The following is a 22,736-nucleotide window of genomic DNA, read 5'->3' as shown; positions in this document are numbered from 1 at the left end:
GAGTTATAGTCATTCACTCAGCAATATTTACTGTTTCTCCATGCTAGACACTGTTTTAGACACTGGTTAAAAAGATGATTAGGGAGGTTTCTGCCTTCTGGGAACTCATAGTCCTAGCTGTGTGACTCAATACATACAAAATATATTTGTATACATTGCATGGACATATCAAGCTCTTACCTCTCAGTTGTCTTACTTGTTAAATGAGAATAGTAATTATCTACTTTTTGTGTTTTGTCTTGTTAATATTTTGAGACATAATTGATGTATAACACCATATAAGTTTAAGGTATAAGGCATACTGGGGCGCCTGGGTGGCTCAGTCAGTTAAATGTCTGCCTTAGGCTCAGGTCATGATCCCAGAGTCCTGGGATCGAGCCCCACATCGGGCCCCCTGCTCAGCAGGGAGTCTGCTTCTCTGTCTCCCTCTGCCCCTCCCCCTGGCTCATGCTCGCTCTCTCTCTCTCAAATAAATAAGTAAAATCTTAAAAAAAAAAAAAAAAAGGTATACGGCATACTGATTTGATACATTCATATATTGCAATAGATTATCACTTTAAGCTAACACCTCTATTACGTCACATATTTATCATTTCTTTTTTGTGGTGAGACCAATTAAGACTTACTCTCTTAGCAATTCTGAAGTTTATTACACAGTATTGCTGACTATAATCACTATGCTGTGATAGGTCTCCAGACCTTATTTATCTACTAGTTTCAAGTCTGTACCCTTAAATACATCTCCCCAATTAGCCCAGCCCCTGCTAGCCACTATTCTACTCTATTTTTATGCATTTGGCATTTTTGTATTCTGCATACAAGTGATATCATACAGTATTTGTCTTTCTCTGACTTATCTCGCTTAGCATAAAGACCTAAAGGTCCATCCATGTTGTCTCAAATAGCAAGATTTTATTCTTTCTTATGGCTGAGTAATATGAATTGATTTCAGTATTATTGCAAGATTTCTTAGCAGTGTGCCTGTTCGGGATATGCTATTATTAGGTTAACTAAGGGCCAAAGAACCAAAAAGCAATTGTATGTTAAATATTTATAAATTACAAATTTATATATTTATATATATAAATTATACACTCTACTACTGATTAGAAACTACTATAAGAGATTTAGAGAGAGAAGAGATTATAAAATTCATACATATGTTTTTTTATTGTACTTTGGTGATTTTATATAGTTTAATAATGACATTATAATGAGGATTAGCTACCTTGGTAGATCTGTTACTCATGATTAGCCTTTCAAATGCTTTTTGAAAACTACTAGGGTTTGGTAGATAGTGAAGCTTTCAAAACTTCACCTGTTTCAGATGACACTGGGTTTCTAAGTACAAATAATGATTTACAGCTTAAAAATACAATCAGTCTGTGGTTAAATCATGTAGCTCTGAAAATTACAGTGGATACTTCTAGTATCCTCTATCTGGAAATTATTAGGAATTTTCCAAAAATAATTTCTAAAATTGTGTTTAGCTACTTCTGCCTGTGTTTTTTAAAAATTGAGCTATAACTGACATATAACATATTAGTTATGGTGTGCAACAGAATGATTTGATATTTGTCTATACTACAAAATGATCACCATAATAAGTCTAGTTAACATCCATCACCATACATAGAAAAAAAAATTTTTTTTTCTTGCTTTTTGCCTGTTTCTAAATTGGATTATTTGCTTCTTTGCTATTGACTTGTATGAGCTCTTTATACCATTTTGGATATTATTAACCTCTTTTCAGACACATTGTTTACAAATATTTTCTCCCATCCTATAGGCTGCCTTTCAACTTATTGTTCCTTGCTGTGCAGAAGCACGTTAGTTTAAGTAGTCCCACTTGTTTATTTTAGTTTTTGTTGCCTATGCTTTTGGTTTCTTATTCAACCTATCTGCTTTTATGGACTGTTACGAGAAGTCAGCAAAATAACAGATATGAAGGCGAAACTGAAAAAGGAGCTTGTAAAACTGAAAACTAGCTTGTAGAAGTGTCATTTGATTCCTTATATTTCCCAATCAGTAAGTATAAAGAGGTCTGAGGAGAATACAGAATTTAGTCTTAAAAAGAAAAATTCATTTATATCTGTCAAAGGTGTCATGAGAATTGTAAAAAAAAAAAAAAAGAAGAAGAAGAAAAAGGTAGTAGTGTTAAAATAAAACAAAGGAAAGGATAAAACACCTCACATTTACAGCTCATGTATATATAATACCAGAGTTATCTGTGGTATTTTCGGCAGCTGATTAAAAAAAAAAAACAACGAAAAAAATAGACATAGAAAATCGTTCCAAGAACAGAGTACCACCCAGTAACCAAAACATTCCAGTTCTTAGTTATGTAATTTCATGTTATACCTTAGGTTTATTTTAGAATATTTTTAGCCTATGTCCTCCCTCCTTGACCTCCTTGGTTTGCTGAAATGTTAAAAAGAGAGAGAATATGATTTACTGGCATTTAAAAAAAAAAAAAAAAGTCCAGTGTAAGGGTTACATATCTAAAAAGAAGCCAGAACAGGCACCCAGTTAGGCTGTCTGGTGAGGTGAGAATGGGCATGGGCTCTAGAGTAGGACCACCTGGACTGGAATCCTGGCCACAGTGTACCTGTAATGTTATTTAACCTCTCTAAACTCTGGGTTTCTCATCAATACCATAGGAATGATAATGGCTGTAATAATTAAACGAGATTAGGCCACCTACTACCTAGCTCAAAATAAGCTCTTAATAAATGGTAGCTATTCTCTTGTTACCTATTTAACAAAAATGCACCTATTATCCTATCTAGCAGGAATTTTTGTGTATTTAATTGGCTGTCACTTAATCTTGGGAGTAACAAGTTTCAAGACCCAGAAGTACAGCTGGCTACTACCAGCGGTGCTGGGCACTAGGTATGACAGCTTTCATCATGCCCGTCTTCTGAGTGATCTTCCCCTGAGCAGAGATCTCAGTGACCTGTGTGGGCCACAAACATTACTCCCTAGCATCCACAATCACGCCAAGCAGGAGAAAGGATTGTGAAATATACAGGAAAGTAACTTCCCGGCAAGCGAGAGGCAGACATTCACTTCACTTGGCCCTGAATGCCTTTTGATATCATGGTTTAAAAAGCTCTGAGGGAAATTTCTCACATTGGTTGCAAATGACCACATGGTATTTATTAAATGGTAACATTATTACGTAAGTGCCTGCTTGCATGTGGCACTGTCTAGAAAGAATAGGAGAGGCATCACATATGCCCTCTGATGGTGCCATTAACAAACAGATGTGTCTGTAAGATGCCTCAGATTTCTCAGTAGCCCTTACCACTTTTTGATCAGGAGGGTAAAAGATAAAGGCAATCTTATCAACAACAGAGAGAGAAGATTTATGTTTGTGTGTGTGCACACAAGCATGGGTGTGTAAATGTTCTAACTACTTATAATAATTATAACCAATTTTATTTTAGCCATTTAACTTTCTTCCTTCTAGTGAGAAAAGATCTCCCTTGCGATAGCCAAATTAGCTTGGTCCTCCCAACTTCTGGCTTCATCCAACAATCTCCCACAAGAGGAAGTACTCAGAAAAAAGCATTTAGTGTTTTCATAGAATATTATCTTGGCTATACTTTTATGAAGGCATTCATTCCTAAGTGTAGCAAATTAAAGGTGGCATTAAACGCTATATAACTCAAGCACAGTGACAAACTCATGGTATAACTAGAAATGCTTTTCAGGTAGCCACAACACATGGTCTAAAAACCCTAACTAATGAAAAGCTTCATGTTACAGTTCAGGGAAGGCCTGTAAGTAGAAAACTGGGCCAGAGAAGTACAGAAAGAAACTTCTAACCTTCCAAGAGATAAAGAAATAGGAAACATTTGAAAAGTGATTTTTCTTTAGATGCCCCTTTCCCAAAGTGACAGGGCTGGGACCTCCCGACAAAAAGGGTATTACCTGTGAATCCCGGTGAGCAGACACAACTATAACGATTAATGCCATCCATACAGACTCCGTGGACACAAGGGTTACTTGCACAGTCATCAAAATTGATTTCACAATTAACACCTGCAAAGATAAAAGCAAAAAGAAACCAGTATTATCACAAAAATAGCATGTGATACTAGGTGTTGAGAAATCTCAAGACTATCCAGCCAACCCTGGATAGAGTAAAGCATCAGATCTCCAAAGTGTAGTCCTCCAGACCCCGTCAGGGAGATTATGAGGTCAAAACTACTTTGTGAATCATACTAAGCCACTATCTGCCTGTTTCAGTGTGTTGGCATCTGCACTCATGGTGCAAAAGCAATGGGGGTGGGGTTGTTGGCATGTTAGCAGGAATCAAGGTAGTGGTGCCAAATCGTACTAGTTAGTGGTCATTATGTTCTTAACTTCCATGCACTCACAACTTAAACCAAACAAAAAGGCAGCCTCACTTAATAATGACTTTGGTGAAGAAGTCAAAATTACCTTTATATTTTTATTGTATCTTGACCTTTGAATATATATCTACTGTTCTGTGTAATGGAATGGGAAATAAAGCATTCTGTGGCATACCAAAGTACACAGTTGCTTCCGGGAAAAGCAGTTGTTTGACTGTTTGAGTTCTGAACTGAACGTGCTTTTTTCATGGAATCCCATTTTAAATGAGAGAACAACCGACAGAGGAACCAGGGCTATTCAGACCTAAGTATTTAGCAAACATTAAGTGAAAGAAGGAAACCTGTCATTTCAAGGAAAACAACTGGCAGTACTGTGTTCCAAAAATAAAATTTAAGCCTTTGCATGAAAACTAGAATTTTGGAACTTGTATCCACTGCCAGAAGCTTGAAACTGTCACTATTATGGACAGTGATAAATCTTACAGGGTCTGGCATCTTCCTCTGGGGCTGTGCTGCCCCCCTTCTGGCCCATTCCCCTGAAGAATGGTAGAGTTTGGCTACATTATGAAAGGCGTAATTCTAGATATGGGTAATTAAACAGTAGGGATATACAAATCATAATTTCTACCATCATTTTATAAAAATACTCATGATATTTTGTCATTTACTTAATATGAATTTAGTGATGCTTTATTTCCCATTCATAGAAAAATGCCTTGGTAGTTTAAAAAAATCCAAAAATAAAGCCTGGTAAAAAGGATATAAACTAACAAAATTTCCATGAAAAAATGCGAAAACTTTGGTTCATTCATACTTTGTATTAATATTTAATAATAATAATTACATTAAAAATTTACTGAGTCATTATTATGTGCAAGTACTTTGCCTCCCACTTTACATAACTTGTCTTTAGTCTTCTCACTCAACTGGCACATCAAGTTGCGCTACATCCACTCTATCACGGACTTGCACAATTATGGCAGCACAGCCAGGACGTGAGCCAGGCACTTTGGATTCTACGCTCTTTGCCACACCATACTGGTCACTGTTATTAATGAGGTCAGGCTGCCTCACTCGCCACAGATGAGGCAAGAGTTTCCATATTCCTTGTATACAAGTGCATACTTTTAGGAGAATTATCTAGCCATTGGCTGATAACCCCCATTTACCCAAAATTGACCACGGTAGGCCACAGGAGGCTATATTTTATTCGAGCAGGAACAGATACCCTGCCCTAGACGGGACAAGGAGATTTTCTCACTGGAACAATGGGATATGACCTGGGGGACCCAGGGTCTACAGATTGCTCTGCTTCCTGCTAATTTTTGCAAAGACTTATTGATCAATTCTCACTTGGCATCTGTAAGATACTTCTATGTGTTTTCACTAAATTCCTTGCCTATTTTGTAGCTATTGTTTGCTTGTTTGCTAAAGAGTCTTTAAACTAGTCAAGTTGGTTTCTGTGACTTAAAACCTAAAAAAAACTTACTTAGAACAGTTTCCCATCATAAGGCCACGGGTGAAAGAAGCTTACTGGGTACTTTAAGTACCCAGTAAGTGAGAAACCACAGTTATAGCCAGCATATTGTAAAGTATCCCTTCTGTCTATACTCATCCAAACCCCAACCTACCAACTCAGGACCATGTTATGAATGGGTCAAGAATTCTTCCTCTAGAACTCAGGAGTCTATTCATAATGACTAATTAAATAGACCCATTCATCCAGGCCCCTAGTACATGTCAGGGCTTTCTCCACCCATTACGGACCAAGACTTTTTCATGATGCCTGCATCTCTTTGCTTTAATTCTCCCAACAGCCACAGGAAGGGATTTGGCGGTTTTCTGAGAGATTCTGGGCCTTCATTCTATGCTGCCTGCACACCACTTGTATTTACTTCTTGCATTTCTCAGTGACAGCTACTTACACCTTGTCTTCTCTGTCCTCCCCAGGGAATACACCTGATACTCCTGGCATAATGATATAATCCCAGAGAAAACAAAGTGCTTGCCAACCCACCACTCACCCAGGTTTCCAGTACATTTGTTATAATGGGGATGATAGCAAAGCCTAAAACAGCTCCACCATTCTAAAGGCATCCTTTCAATTGCTTGTAAATCTCTCAAATTTCTTTTCGTACTGCAATTTCTCATGTCTGGGGACCAGCCCGGAAGCAAATTGCTTTTGGAAGGTTTCACAAAGATCTATTCAGCCCTTTTACTGAGTTATCTAAATGTGGGGAGGGGGAAGGCATTTTCAACTGTGAAGGCATGGGATGTTTTTCGTATGCTTGAGCAACTCAAAAAGGACTTTGTTTTCAAACTTGGCATGTACGAGGTCCTGGATGAAGACCAGGGCCTTTGACAAGTTTGAAGAAATGGATTTGGAAATAACAAAATAAAATGAGGGCAGTTAACCACCTCCCCCACCTTTGCCCCCTACATAGGCCATTTTCCTTAAATCAAGAATGAGTTCTCAATAAATCACTCCCTTGTATTGGCAGGTTCCCTTCTAGCAAAGGCACACACTAGTTAATCTTCCACTAATACATTTTCTTTGATCTGAGACATAGTACTTCTCTGTCCATTAACCACAGTTGTGACCATAATTATTCCTCGAATAAGTAAAACAGACCCCAGTGAAACCTGTGAAATGCTGCCGCCTGAGAAAATGATTCAACATTCCCCCAGCAAGGAGCAGCATGCCCTCCCACCTAACAAGCAGTCACTCAACCAGAGTAGGGAAACAGCAATGAACTTGGGGAGGGAAGTGGTGGCTCTGCATTCTCATTTACAAGGACTGGGAGGTGCTGCAAAGTCTCCCCTCTCCCTGAGAATCCCCCAAATGCCCAAGGCCCACCAAAGACATTAAAGACACTGGACTCTGAAACAGAGAAAAACACAACTAGAAGGACAGGAGGGAGGGAGAAGGGACAGGGCCAGCTTCATTAATCTGAGCGTGGTGGAGGCTAAAGAAAAAACGATAATCAAATCAAGCCATAAAGCCAACAGGGATTCCAATTTTAAATAATAATTTCAATTTTTTGAAGTGGTGTGTCTCCTTTTAATGAAAAACACACACCCAAAATCATCAGTTTTGCAAAGCTATTGCCTCTGATTTCTCCAGTGGCCAGAGATATCTGCCTCTAAGATGTTTCTGGCTGTAGCTTTGGCTGTGCATCTCAGAATCAGGATTCTTTTTCCAGGATCTGAGCATGCGCCAGGACAGCCTGAGACCTGTGTGTAAACTGTTGGGGGAGGTGAAGGCCCAGAGGAGACACAGGCAGAGAGGCTTACCTGACGTGCCGGGCTGACAGTTACACTGGTAGCCGTTCACCAGGTCGATGCAGCGGCCGTCATTCAGGCAGGGGCTACTGTGACACTCGTCTATCTGGTCACTGCAGATGGCACCCATGTACCCCGGGTTGCAGATGCAGGTGTAGGAATCAATCCCATCCTGACACCGGCCGTGGTGGCAAGGATCAGGGTCACAGTTGTCGATGTTCTCCTCACACAACACACCAGTGAATCCTGGGAAGGAATTTTACCAAGAAGGCTTAAAACCCAGTCAGACACTCCACACCTGAACGTAGGTGTGGCCACATCCACTTATCCTACAGGCCTCATGTCTCAAACAGTTCATGCTGTAGACAATGAGCAGCTGAAGCTGACTATTTGCCCGATGTATAAGGCAAGCCTAGAGTTGTGCTTAAAATAAAGTTTTTCAAATAAAATTTGTAGAATTCAAATGATGATCAATGGTTTCACTACAGAGATACTTTAACTGCATCTTCATTCCATACTGGGCTTCAATGGGGAACAGCCCTTGATATTTTTCCATTATATATTTACCTCTATATTCCTTTCTTCCCAAAACCAACATACAGATACTGTATTAATGATTACGTGTACCTTATCTCCCCAATTCTGACCTTAGAGGACAGAGAACTTTTTTTTATCCCTCTCAAACCCTCCCTGAGTACTATGCTTATATACTAAGTTTTTAATAAATACCTGTTAAATAAAATGAAAATTTATGAGCATTTAAAAGAAAAAGGGGTAAATAAAGCCTCCTTCATTCAATCCATTCTTTTAAAGGATTTTAAAGGAACAGGGGCTCTCTTCCCTTTTAAACATGAATTCAAGGTTTTTAAACTCTCTCCAGTGAAAGTTATTCTCTACGAGGATAATCTGGCCAGAGGACGACAAAACCTGGAACTTCTCCGACCAAGGACAACAGTTCATGAAAAGAGAAAGCAGTTAAGTGGTTCATCTGACAGGACCTAATCTAAGGAGGCCCAGTAAATGGTAATGTTCCAGTACTACCAAAACACTCATTCTCTGTGTTTATTTTTGTGACTGAGTTCCCTTTTCTGTCATCAGAAAGAAATCATGCACATGATGTGTAAAATCCTTTAAGAATAAGAAAAGGTCTTGAATTATATCCATAACTTCTTTCTCCCTTAAGTGGTCATATAAAAAATAAATTGGGAAATCATTTTTTCTAATTATTTCTAGTCTTTCTCTATAATACTGGTCTGTGCAGAAGCAACAAGGGACGTTTGGCTTATTCAAATCCACTCCCAAATGAGAAATGTGGCCACAGATCAGAAATGTAGACTATTTGTAAACAGATTCTTTGTCACTGTAGTACCAGAAGTCAGGAAAGAGGACTTAAACTTTCCCAGACAGAGCTCTCTCTCCTGTTCAGATACACACCTGACTCTCAGGGCCTGAGCAGTCTTTTATGCAGAAAACCTCTGCACTTTCACACAATGGCCCTTAGATTTCTGGGCCTTTGTTCAAGCACTTGCCCCAAGAAACACAGAGACAGGCCTCCTGCTGAGAAGCCCCAGTGAAAAATAGCTTTCAGCTGGAATTCTTCCCTTTCCCAAAGGAGTAAGTCAAGCCAGCTGGAAACTCACCGCTGCCAAAATCTGTCCCAGAAAGACATGGACACCAAATGGAAATGTCCAAGCCAGGCCACTATTGTGGTGGAGAAGGAGGCAGGTGTTGTAGAAGGAAACAGTGAGAGCAGCAAAAAATATGCTAGAAGCAGCTCTCTCTAAACCCAGAGCAGCCCATTAGTGGACTGGCTTGGTAGGACAGCAAGAAGAGGACAGTCTCCTATTTTGTTCAAATGGACCTACCAGGGGGATAAAAAGTGAGGGCAGTCTTACCTGTGGCACACTGGCATTCATAGCCATTTGGGTGATCAATACACTTCGCCCCATTCAGACACGGAGTACTGGAACAGTCATCAATATCAATCTGGCAAACTGGCCCAGTGAAACCTTAAAAGGACAGAGTGATGACACAGTCAAAGGACTATCCCATGTCTGTCTATCTAAGGTCTACCTATGATATCCTATGAGAAGGATGCCCACGGAGGGTAGGGTTAAGTTACCAGCAGGGCTTAAACCAATGGCTCAGCAAACATAAAATTATTCTTCCCAACAGGTAACTAGGATAACTGGGGGAAGCTCAGGGCATCAGAGGCAACTGGGTGTGTCTCCACCTCTGTGTCTTCCCAGTACAGATTTCACTTCTAGTTGAAGTAAGGACTAAATGGTTATACATGGAGCCCTCAAACAAGTGAGTACAGCTTCAGAGGAACTGGAACCTCTCTAAAGAAACAACTTGAGAGGCTATTGTCTGTGGCAGAAAATCTGGCATGTCTTCAAGAAGAGCTTTGGGGAGCAGAAGGAGACATAGAGTGTTCTTTGGAAAAAACTGACTTGTGCTGCTTGTTTCTAGACCCAGGGTGAAATATCTGAAAATAAAAATCTCACAGAGGGGCTTCAAGAATATGACCCATGGGGGGAAAAAAACCCTGAATAGCCTACAACCAAGGCTTCTGTGAGGTATGACCTTTCTGAAATATACACACAGACAGAGAGGTCATGGGCCATTCAGAATAGACTTGGACTTCTGGCCACAAAGGATTTGGAATGATCCACTAGCTGAAACAAACTCCCCATTTCTGCACATACTCCTATGCTGAAGTGCTCACTTTAATGACTTCCTCATGTACAGCCCACACACATTCTCTCCTCCTCCCTTCCCTGTGGTCAGGCAGCTTTGTGCTTTCAAAGAAAACAGGGGCAGGTGGTGGGCACTTACCAGGCGGACACAGACACTGGAAGCGATTGACTTTATCCACACACTGACCATTGTTCACACAAGGGTTGCTCTGACATTCGTTTATCTCCAATTCACAATGCACACCTTTGAAACCTGAACAAATTGGACCACACAAGTGGCTTAGAAAGAGAGAAAGGCATACTCCAGCCAAGAAAGCACAAATTTGCAGAGATGACTATATCCTCTATGAGCATGAACATTTCTGTAGAAGTCAAAGGGGACTCTGCCATGATGGGCAATAGTCACTGCAAGTACCAGTGAGAGAGGAGAATACTGCAAGATATCCATGCCACAGTGAAGAGGGAGAAGTTACCTCCAAAGACACTAGCAAAACACAGCATACCACAGCAAAGACTGCCTCATGTCTCTGACCAGTCCCTGCTTCACTTTCAGAACAGCTCCAGGCCCTAGTTGATGTTCCCAAAGACCAGCTGACTTGGAGATGCTGTTGCTCTCAGGGTACAAGTCAAGGTCAGGAGGGCCTCCCAATGCTACAGCGGTTAGCAGCCTTAATCTGGCAAAGCAGCCACTGTCCTGTGTCATTTTATCCTAGATTTACCTGAGCTCTCTAAGGATTCAAGAAATGGTTTCTGCAGAAGAACTCCAGAATACAACTAACTGTATGCACATCACTATGGACAAATGGCAAGTTCCTATATAATTATGGGTAAAATAACTGCTATAAATGGAACAGTATGGTATTTATAATGTATCAAGAGATCAGAAAAGTTTGCTATTTAAAGGATTCTTATTGTAAATCCTTTGTTAAATCAAATAATACTTGCATAAAAACAATCACTTCTGAATTTTTCTCTTACATGTAACCGATGTTGACATATAGACTTGTTTAATTTGGTCTCCATAGCTCTAAGAATTCTAGCACAGCATTACTCCTTAAAGGTCCCCTTGGCTGGGAATTAAATGCTGACAGAGCTCATGGAATTGCCACCCTATACTGAGAAGTGCGGGGCAGTGCATTTAGTCTAGACCCCACACACTGGTGGGCCCATGTACCTGGCATGCACAGACACGTGAAGCCTCCAATCTTATCCAGACAGGTCGCATCGTTCTGGCAGGGGTCGGAATGGCACTCGTTGATGTCCATCTCACAACGAGGCCCTGCATAGCCCTTTAGACACTCACAGTGGAAGGCACCATCTGTGTTCACACATTTTCCTGCGTGCTCACAAGGATTGCTGTTGGCTGGAAAATAAAGCACCAATTACTGGGATCAAAGTACTTTGATGGAGTTTCCACAAATGTGGATTACAGAAGTAGGTCTGATTGTTATGGCACATGAGGGCCAGGCCTTTAATAATCTGGTTCTCAACTTCCTATTTTCTTCCTTAAAAAAAACAAGGAAAGAAACAAAAGGAAAGGAAAGACAGACTAGAGCAATCTCAACTCTTGTGATTCTTTGCTCCTTTTGCCCAAACTGTCTACTAAAGTAGGGCTTCCTATTAAGAATCAGGTACAGGGACGCCTGGGTGGCTCAGTCGATAAGCGTCTGCCTTCGGCTCAAGTCATGATCCCAGGGTTCTGGGATCGAGCCCCACTTCGGGCTCCTTGCTCAGTGGGGAGCCTGCTTCTCCCTCTCACACTCCCCCTGCTTGTGTTCCCTTTCTCACTGTCTCTCTCTCTCTCTCTCTGTCAAATAAATAAATAAAATCTTAAAAAAAAAGTAAATAAAATAAATAAATAAATAAATAAAAGAATCGGGTACAGACCTTCTATATATTCAATTGTCAGAACAGAATATATCTTTACACTGAAAGGTTATAAACAGTGGGCAGGTAACAGGAGAGATCTGAGGTTTTGCTTCTGAATGCTTGCTGAACTCAACAGACAGCATGAGGAATAGGAAAGGTTCCACGTACTCACCCATGGCACACTCATCCACATCTTCTGTACAGTCAGCCCCTTTGTAGCCTTGGGGGCAGGTGCAAATATACTGCCCATTCAGGGGGTTGGTATCACACAGTGCCCCCTTGTGGCAAGGATTGCTGATGCATGCATCATCCAGATGACATAAGAGACCTGTCACAGGGTGGGGCAAGGAGAATAAAGAGAAAATGTCTCTTACTTGAAGAAGAGTTTTCTCTTTCATGGAGGAGGGAAAACCTTATGGTCACCTCACCAAAATCCAATATGGAGATTTAGAGGCAACTTCCCCTTTACCTAATCCTACCTTAGGGACATGCTATAGCTAACAGCAAGCAAAGAGCTGTAGACAACCCTGGTGCTCTGACCCTGAGCCCTCTGCTAGACCTCTCCTCAAGGGTAGAGTCATCTACAGGCCATAGAGTGAGATGGTTAGACAATGAAGATATCCTTCTGATAGTGATGCTAGATTTAGCAAATAAAAATAGAGGATGCCCAGTTCAATTTGAATTTCAAATAAATAACAAATAATTTTTTACTATATATTCCAAATATTACATGCACCTTATATTTTATTTAGCAACCTACTTTCCCCAAATTATGCTACCTGATGATCAGGGGCCACCGGTATTTTGCTAGCCTCAGAAGGAAAAAAACAGCTGAACATCATCAGCTTATACCAAGGCAGCCTTTTTAATAGCGTCAACATTCCTGGCTCAAGTGCCCTCAGGACTCTGAAGGTATTACGAGGCCTCATGTTCTGTGTAGTTCACATGGGAACTGGATTTTCCAGTCTGCAATTAGCTTAAGAACAGGTAACCAAGGCTTCTTCTACAAAGCTGGAGGTGGGGCTTTTGGAAAGGCACAGATATAAGAACACTTCAAAAGTGCTGGGCACAAAGTTCTCTCAGTTAAGCTATCTTCTTCTGTCACATTCCTCCCTTCACTGCTCTCTACCAGGACTGGGAGCTGTTAACTTGAGAGGCTAGAGCAATGTTAACTTTGCAGTTAGTAAAAGTCCTCCCTTAGAGGAATATTTCCATAGACATTGAGAGCTGGAATGCATGCAAATGCTTCTCTCCTCCCGACTCCTTCTGAGTACAAGATTTCCTCTCAAAATGAAGTCTCTAAATCCATTTATTATTAATTTTGTCTTAATTTCCGAGAAATTAATCTTAATTTCCGAGGTGCCTAAGATCTTAAGGAGGTCAAGAGATGCTCCCAAGGTAATAGTTACTTTCATTTGGGGGGGGGTATGAAAAACTGAGGTATGCAGACTTGAGATGAGAATCAAAAGTCCTAAAGAAGAAGACTAATTTCATAGTACTTTGGCTAGCAATTATATTTCCAGAAGAACAGTCTTGAGTAACATATTCCTACAAATGCTAATTAAAAGGACACAACTCGGGGAATGAAAGAGATCCCGAATGCTCTCCGGCCCCTTCCCTGAACTCCAGTTCTGTCCTGCTGGCCTTACCTGCCTTTCCTTCTGGGCACATGCAAGAGAAGGAGGCCACACGGTCAATGCAGGTGGAGCCCGGAGTGCAGGAGGCAAAGGCACAGTCATCAATGTTCTCACTGCAGTCATCGCCACTCCAGCCGTTAACACATACACAGCCATAGCCCCCATTGCGGTTGGTACAGGTGCCCCCATTCTGACAAGCATTAGGTTGCAGCAGACACTCATCCACATCCTCTGTGCAGAACTGTCCTTTGGGGGAAAAAAGTGCCTTTGATTAGGGCTCTTAAGTCTCAAAGGATTAGTACCATACCCACTCCCATACATTCTTCACCCTCATGTGACCTGCCTGAAATTAAGGCAAGCAGATCTCCCAGCAGACCAGGTCTTCACATGAATCTTTTTTTTATTAACATATAATGTATTATTTGTTTCAGGGGTACAGATCTGTGATTCATCAGTCTTACACAATTCACAGCGCTCACCATAGCATATACCCTCCCCAATGTCCATCACACAGCCACCCCATCCCTCCCACCCCAACCCCCACTCCAGCAACCCTCAGTTTGTTTCCTGAGATTAAGAGTCTCTTAAGGTTTGTTTCCCTCTCTGATTTCATCTCATTTCATTTTTCCCTCCCTTCCCCTATGATCCTCTGTCTTGTTTCTCAAAGTCCTCATATCAGTGAGATCATATGATACTTATCTTTCTCTGATTGACTTATTTCGCTTAGCATAATACCTTCTAGTTCCATCCACGTCATTGCAAATTACAAGGTTTCATTTTTTTGATGGCTGCATAATATTCCATTGTATATATATACCACATCTTCTTTATCCATTCATCTGTTGATGGACACCTATGCTCTTTCCATAGTTTGGCTATTGTGGACATTGCTGCTATAAACATTGGGGTGCACGTACCCCTTTGGATCACTACATTTGTATCTTTGAGGTAAATACCCAGTAGGGCAATTGTTGGGTCATAGGGTAGCTCTATTTTCAACTTTTTGAGGAACCTCCATAGTGTTTTCCAGAGTGGCTGAACCAGCTTGCATTCCCACCAACAGTGTAGGAGGGCTCCCCCCTTTCTCCGCATCCTCGCCAACATCTGTCGTTTCCTGACTTGTTAATTTTAGCCATTCTGACTGGTGTGAGGTGGTATCTCATTGAGGTTTTGATTTGGATTTCCCTGATGCCGAGTGATGCTGAACATTTTTCGTGTGTCTGTTGGCCATTTGGATGTCTTCTTTGCAGAAATGTCTGTTCATGTCTTCTGCCCATTTCTTGATTGGGTCATTTGTTCTTTGGGTGTTGAGTTTGATAAGTTCTTTATAGATTTTGGATACTAGCCCTTTATCTGATATGTCATTTGCAAATATCTTCTCCCATTCTGTCAGTTGTCTTTTGGTTTTGTTGACTGTTTCCTTTGCTTCTTCACATGAATCTTAAGGCTACCATGAACCATCCAAATGATATTTATTCCAGGTAAATAACTTAAAGAAGAATGGAAATTGCTGTCCCTAGAAATTTTTTTTTTTTAAAGATTTTATTTATTTATTTGACAGAAAGAGTTGGCGAGAGCAGAAACAAGCAGGGGGAGTGGGAAAGGGAGAAGCAGGCTTCCTGCTGAGCAGAGAGCCTGATGTGGGGCTCAATCCCAGTACCCTGGGATCATGACCTGAGCCGAAGGCAGACGCTTAACCGACTGAGCCACCCAGGTGCCCCCCTAGAAATTCTGACATGAGAATTTAGCCAACCTATCAAAAAGAAGATTAGGCTTATAACATCCTTGACTCGGGTAAATCCCTGGACAATGAATATGCAAGTGAGAAGATGGAGGGAAGAAGAGTGTATGAGATGAGTAAGAAACAGAATGACGAGAAGGAACCTAAGGGTCAAAATGTCAGGGAAGTAGTTGTATATCCTGACTATATCAATGTTAACATCCTGGTTATGATACTGTACAATAGTTTTGCAAGACAATGTTACCATTGGGGGAGACTTGGTATAGGGTATCTCTCTGTATTAATTCTTATAACTGCGTGTGACTCTACAATTATCTCAAGATAAAAAGTTCATTTATTTTTTTAAGATTTTATTTATTTATCAGAGAGAGAGAAAGAAAGGGAGAGAGAGAGCAGCAGGCAGACGGAGAAGCAGGCTCCCCACTAAGCAAGAAGCCCGATGTGGGACTCGATCCCAGGACCCCAAGATCATGACCCAAGCCAAACACAGACGCTTAACCAACTGAGCCACTCAGGTGTCCCTCAAAATAAAAAGTTTATTTAAAAAATAAAATAAGGGCAAGCACGGTAGAGAGAAGAGATGAAGGACAATGAAAAGCCTTGGTAAACTGTAGAGGTGAAAGGCAACACCAAGATGATGAAACTGGAGCAAACTGTGCATAGCCTGAGGCGCCCAACCTTCAAAGATGTGGATTTGTGGAGTAAGATGCAGAAAGTTGACCCAATGTAATAGAAGACGGAAAAAGGATCCGTTTGATCTGCCTGAAAAAGAGCAAACTGAAGGATGATACACAAGACCATTTATGGATATAATGCAGGTCACTACAATAGCAAAGGATGGGGGGGTATGGCAAAGGCTCTCAGGCCCCGTCACAAAGAACAAAAGTATGTCTTCAACTTATAAGCAAGGCATCTGTGATTAACAAGCAGTTTAGTGCCAGACCACCCAAGTTATAAAACAAGTTGATGAATCGTCCTTATTAATACCAGTTTAGAGAGCTACCAAAGGGAACTCATATTCAGATCATCTGAATTCTCTCAAACACAACAGGACAAGTGGCTAAAACTCATAAAACCTCAAGGTGTCCTTTAATTCTCTTTGTTAAAGAACTCAATGAATAATTCAAAAAGGCATTCTGGTGAAGAGGCCTCTTAATGAAAAAGCACATGATGTTTATACTCAGAAAATGCCAAGGCTATCCCTAGTCCCCAGAACACCAAACAATAAATCAAGGAGCTCCAGTTTTTTCAGAAGGGCTTCAATGTACCCAGCTGTGTAGCCATTACTGATAACAGAGGTTAGCTGTGTCTGATCTAACCTAACTGACCATCTATTCTTACCCCTATCTACACATACATCCATTATACAAAACGAGGATCACTCTATTGTACTTATTTGATTACACATCCATCTCCCATCACTTGACTACAAGCAACTTCAGTTCAGGAAAATTTTTTTGTGTTCTTAACCTAAGATCCCACTGCCCAGGATGGCAGGATGGGTGTGTGGGCATCTCTGGAACTCTGTGCTCACCACCCTCCTTCTGTGTGCTTCTCCTCACCCCACTTCAACCATATTATTATTTTTTTACACATAATTCTTGATGGAGCCACCATGTCTTTACATGATCATGCCCTCCTACTCTAGCTGACTGACCCAGGATGGGCATCTGATACAAGCTATAGCACTGTGTCCCTTTTCTAAACTTTGGGACTAGGGATTCTTTGACATATGGACCAAAAGGATAAAGTGGCTGGTGACAAAGTGATAAGGGTGAAATCAGAAATGCACAGAAGAAAAAACCAGAATCATGGTGGCATTCAAGTTATTGCTTCCAGCTGTTCCTGAAGCCCAACTGCTCCTAAGGAGAGATGGCCCTTCCAATAGGTATCCCTAATTTCAGATGGGGATCTGTCAATTGCAACCCACAGTATTAACTAACACAGACTGAATGAGTGAGTGAGTGAGTACACACATTGGCAATCATTTCCCCCAGGGCAGGTGATGTCATTTATTACAGAAAGCTTTGCTCCCTTACTATACTGGCAGAAATGCTACCTCAGAGTAAAGACAGATGTGTAATTAGGATATAGGTGGGATTTAGAAACGAAAACATGACTAAGAAGTAGGTGAAGAGTGGCTATAACCTGGAAATTACCGAGAGCCTTGTCTCTTATACTTAGGCTAACTCAAATATCTATCTATGCTACCCTCAAACAAAACTTACTTTCTGAATGTGAGGAATGTGGATGTTATTTTTCTTTTTGACTGGCTCTTGATTATAAGACACTGTGTGTTTAAAAATATCTCATATATATTTCTTATGCAATATAATATCCAGACACTTAAATATTGTAGTAAGACAGACTAGGTAAATAAACAATGCTTGGAATGGAAATTTGGCACTCCTGGGAAAGGAAACCAAGAGCCATTGCTTGCCTGCTATGAACCAGGCATTGTGATTGAGATGTCACAAAATTTATCTCATTTACAGTTGAGGAAACAGGCTCAGAGAGGTAAAACAACTTGCCTAGCATGAGGCAGGAAGTGCAGGAGAAGTGCGATTTAAACCAGAGCTGCCTGCCTCTAAAACTCTTAATAAAGGGACACTTGGGTGGCTCAGTCGGTTAAGTGTCTGCCTTCGGCTCAGGTCATGATCCCAGGGTCCTGGGATCGAGTCCTGTATCGGACTCCTTGATCAGCAGGGAGCCTGCTTCTCCCTCTGCCTTCTGCTTCCCCTGCTTATGCACACTCTCTCTCTGATAAATAAGTAAATAAAATCTTAAAAAATTAAAAAAAATAAAACTCTTAACAAAGACTTGAGGTGTGAGTCTGATCATAACAAAACCATCTTTGTGTGCCTCAGTATCCGAAATGCATGAAGGCCTAAGGAAGTAGAGAGGATGAAGAAGGGGAGGGTTAAAATCATTACTCACATGATCAGATTACTGGAAAAACTTAGGACTCAAAATTACTATCCAAAAATCAAATGTACTTGTAGGTACAGTTCACTATTTTTTGAATGAAGATTGTTGTTGAAGATTAGAACACCTGACAACTGTGTATCTGTTAGATACTGTTTGTTAGAGAAATCAAATCTAGAGAGCCAAAAGCACACTGGCTTATAAGTTATTTTCTACAAAATGGATCATTTTTCTCTAAGATTCAGGCACATTTCTCCAGAAAAATATTCATTCCCAGGCTCATTTCTGCCAGAATTTTTTTTCTCTTCATTCCAATTCTATCAACCAGAATGAGGAAAATGGTAACCTGGGTGGCCACTACAAGTGTTTGCTCCAAAATTCCCAGTGGAATGTCTGCTAAGATACTGCACTTGCTTCATGCCACCACTTCCTGGCACAGAAGGAAATCAATGCAGAAGCCTAAGAATAAGAAGCATAAAGGTTGCAAAGGTAAAGTAGCCCTCCCAAGGTCATAAACTAGTGAGAACAATGTCATTCAAACCCAGATCAGTCTGACTCCAAATCTACTGCCCTTCTCACTGCAGCATTGTTAAGTTTCCAAGCCTTGGTTTTGATCAACAAGATCTGCAGACTAGGTTCCTGCTCCTAGGGTCTGAAAGCACACTGAGAAAGCACTGAAGCATGCAACAATTAAAGAACACCCTTGGTACAAATGAATAAAGGCAGAAGATCACTAAATATTGAAATAGAGTTTATGGTGATCATCTGGAGGGGTTGGGTGCATTGTCTGAGGTCAATGGGCTGTTCCCACTACTCCACGACAAGAAAGCATAAATCCGGGCTGGAGGGAGAAGGCTCACTGAGGGTGGTAGGGCTAGGTCTTGAAGACATCAAAATGACTGAAGGATATTCTCTGACTGGGGTTTAAAAGGAGAAGAGGCTGGAGATCATTTAAGGCTTTGAATTCTAGTATGAATTCTGAACGTGATACAACAAGTACAGGGGAGTTATCACAGGCTCATGGATGGGGGAAGACATGATAAAAACTGCATTTGAAGATTAGTCTGCCAGTAGAATATAGGACGGACTAAAAGCAAATGGTTCTCTGTTGGTAGGGAGAGAAGGAAAAAGGACTAAGTTATGAGCTACCTAGCATATAAACATGTCTGGTAAAAAGAGAGAGCTGTGTTCTTTTTTTTTAAAGATTTTTTTTTTTTTTTTTTTAATTTGAGAGAGAGAATGAGAGAGAGAGAGCATGAGAGGGGGGAGGGGCAGAGGGAGAAGCAGACTCCCTGCTGAGCAGGGAGCCCGATGTGGGACTCGATCCCGGGACTCCAGGATCATGACCTGAGCCGAAGGCAGTCGCCTAACCAACTGAGCCACCCAGGCGCCCAGAGAGAGAGCTGTGTTCTATCCATGCCCTACCAAGCTACTAAATTTTCCACCCAAACAAGTCTTAGCATGGATATCATCTGTGTCAACACACAAACTTTGCTGGTGAACTCCCAAAATATGTTGCACAAAGCTCAGTTAGGCAAGTTTTTAAGGGCATCAATTATCCCTCTTAGTAATTTCCACCTGCCAGAGATTGCAGGCTATGCCATTTAACGTTGAGACTAAGGCAGTGGGCTAGTAGGCCCTTCCCATTTCCTATCAGCAAAGGAGAAAAGAAATAACTTGTTTTTAGCAACTACTTTCTCCATTGCCACCATGAGTCTGGGCTAATTTGGTATGAAGCGTCACACTACCAAGTCCTTGGCTGATACCTTTAATACCTGGAGGCACCCACAGCTCCTGATAATTTTCTGGCTGATCACTTTTGCCTCTTAAATACACCTCAAATCCATAATCTTTCCTTCATATATTTTCCTCCAGACACAGTGGCTTACTGTTGGTTCCTTAAACATTAAGTTCTCACTTACCTCAGAACCTCTGCATATCCTACTCTCTCTGCCTCAAATATTCTTCCCCTTCTTATATATATGGCTAGTAACTTCTCATCCTTTGACTTCTCTTATAACTTAACTAGATCTTCAAATTCACATCTCCCCAATTTTCTCCCCATTGTATCTATTCCATTCAATCCATCCTGCCAACATCAAAAGTTGTACTTTTATGTTTATTTATTTTTATATTTACTTATTTATTATGTATAGTCCCTGCCCCTATTAGACTACAAGCTCCTTGAGGATAGGAGCCGTGTCTGCCATTGATCTCAGTTTACATATCAGATACTTTACTAGGTAGTTGGCATCAGTGGTGACATAGACTGTAGACCTTAGATTTAATCTAACATGCTCATTTTACAGATGAGGAAACTGCGACCAGAGAGGTGCAGTGACTTGTCCACATTTGCACAGCTAGCTGGAAGAATGTTAGAAATAGACAAAATTAAAAATGGAAATCGTTAAGTGCTGAAAAGGATGTTGGGGGTGTGAGGTCATAGCAGATCAAGTTAGTCTTCTAAATAAGGAAGGGGACTCTGACCTGGCTATTGAGAGACAGAGCAGGTTGAAAAACACAGAGGAAGAGCAAGACGCTCAGCAGTGCTACTAATGAAGACAACACAAATAACCCACCATCAGAAAAATGAGTATGCTGTATTAGTTTTGCAGGAGTAGGTAGGTCACTTTCATGTTGATCTTTTCTTACTGCCTCATCCTATGGTCTTAAAAAACCAAAGGGTGAATGCATAAGATTACGGGCATAGCCTCTGGCAGTAAATATAACAGAGTGAACCCAAGAGAACTGTAGTGAAATGGAAACCATGACCTAGGCTTCATTAGCAACAAGCTCTAGCCCAGTGAGCCGTGGGCCACTAAACAGACATCATTTATGAGTTGAAACACACTGGGATACAAACAGCTCATTATGGCTCTCTCAAGGTACCACAAACAAACCATCAATCTGACTTGGAGCTACAAGTAACTGGGAAGTGAGAGGAGGGGAAAAAAAAGAAAAGAAAAGAAATGATCACTGAGCCTTAGCACTTTAGGATAAAGCCCCTACCCTTCCTAGTCATCTCTCAACTGTGAAGTGTGTGGGAAAAACTTTTATCACATCAATGGCCCTGTTAAGGGTCAACTCTCATTGCAACAACAATCAGCACATAAGGAACATATAAAAAATGAGCCTGGCTGGCCCTTGCCCTGACCCTGCTACCTCCTCTTCTATGGTTAAATCAAGAGAATTCAGGCTCCAATATCTCCTTCCAGCCAGCAATCACCCAAGCTCCTGAGTGTGGAGTTCCATCTTTCCATATTATAGCAGAGCACTGTTATAACCTCTGCCCTACCAAACGTTCTCTATACACAGATGTTCTATTCCACTGCTGAAGTGACAGAACAGAGCACAAGCTTGACTATCCTACTCCTCCGGGGTCTAGACTGTTTGAAACATTCTGTATAAACACTGGAGTCTACAGGATCTGCCTGATGAGGAAATGTGGGCACTAATGCGCAAGCACACAAATGTGTATAAGAGGCCTGGGGGGGTATGCAAGTGGCTAAGAGGATGATGCAGGAGTAGGGGATAAACATGGATAAATGCAAGAATCTCAATGAATGTCTCCCCTTAATCCTAGACACCATCATCTTTTCTATTACTCTTCAAAAGCCTGGTTTCCCTGTATCCTGACCAATATATTTCCTAAAGAATCACCAGAATGATCTCAATATATACAGTGGATTGTGCCATTTGCCTGATGAAACCTTTTGATGACAAAGGGTTTGATAACTTCCTTATACTTAGGATGAAATTCTAAATCCTATCCATGTTTTCTGCCAATCTCTCTTGTCCTTCCTTTGGAAGCACTACTAGTTCTAGCCACTCTGGCTTTTTTTCATTTCTCAAAATGATCATAACCTTTCCCCCCCAACTCAGGGTCTTTGCACATGCTGTTCCTTGTGTTTGGAACACTCTTATTTCCACCCTTCCCTAACTAATTCTTACTCACTAACCACAGCTGAAATGTCACCTTCTCAAAGAGACATTATATGCCTACCCCCAACTCAATTAATTCTGCCTGTTAATATGCTGTCCTAATAACCTCTACTTTTCCTGAAGGCATTTATTAAAGTTCAAAATTTTACAGATAAGTATATGATGTATGTCTGTATTCCTCACCAGACTGTAAGTTCCATGAAGAAATGGGTGGTAGCTAGGGGCGCCTGGGTGGCTCAGGCGTTAAGCGTCTACCTTCAGCTCAGGTCATGATCCCAGG

The 22,736-nt window shown here is 41.0% G+C and overlaps 1 protein-coding gene across 1 annotated transcript in view; it reads right to left on the bottom strand.

The window, feature by feature from the left end:
- The window catches only part of NOTCH2 (notch receptor 2), a 169,926-nt gene that overhangs the window by 46,133 nt on the left and 101,057 nt on the right, over positions 1 to 22,736 (bottom strand). Inside the window, exons 6-12 of the mRNA XM_036090102.2 lie at positions 13,861 to 14,094; positions 12,384 to 12,539; positions 11,517 to 11,705; positions 10,482 to 10,595; positions 9,539 to 9,652; positions 7,656 to 7,889; positions 3,937 to 4,047 (exon numbers count right to left, since the gene is read on the bottom strand). Coding sequence (XP_035945995.2) covers positions 3,937 to 4,047; positions 7,656 to 7,889; positions 9,539 to 9,652; positions 10,482 to 10,595; positions 11,517 to 11,705; positions 12,384 to 12,539; positions 13,861 to 14,094 — 1,152 coding nt within the window. The remainder of the gene's footprint in view (positions 1 to 3,936; positions 4,048 to 7,655; positions 7,890 to 9,538; positions 9,653 to 10,481; positions 10,596 to 11,516; positions 11,706 to 12,383; positions 12,540 to 13,860; positions 14,095 to 22,736) is intronic.

Source organism: Halichoerus grypus, chromosome 5, assembly GCF_964656455.1.
Source record: "Halichoerus grypus chromosome 5, mHalGry1.hap1.1, whole genome shotgun sequence".
NCBI classification, from domain to species: Eukaryota; Metazoa; Chordata; class Mammalia; order Carnivora; family Phocidae; genus Halichoerus; species Halichoerus grypus.
Note: the sequence above shows the minus strand (reverse complement) of the source record. Positions and strands in the feature narration are given on the sequence as shown.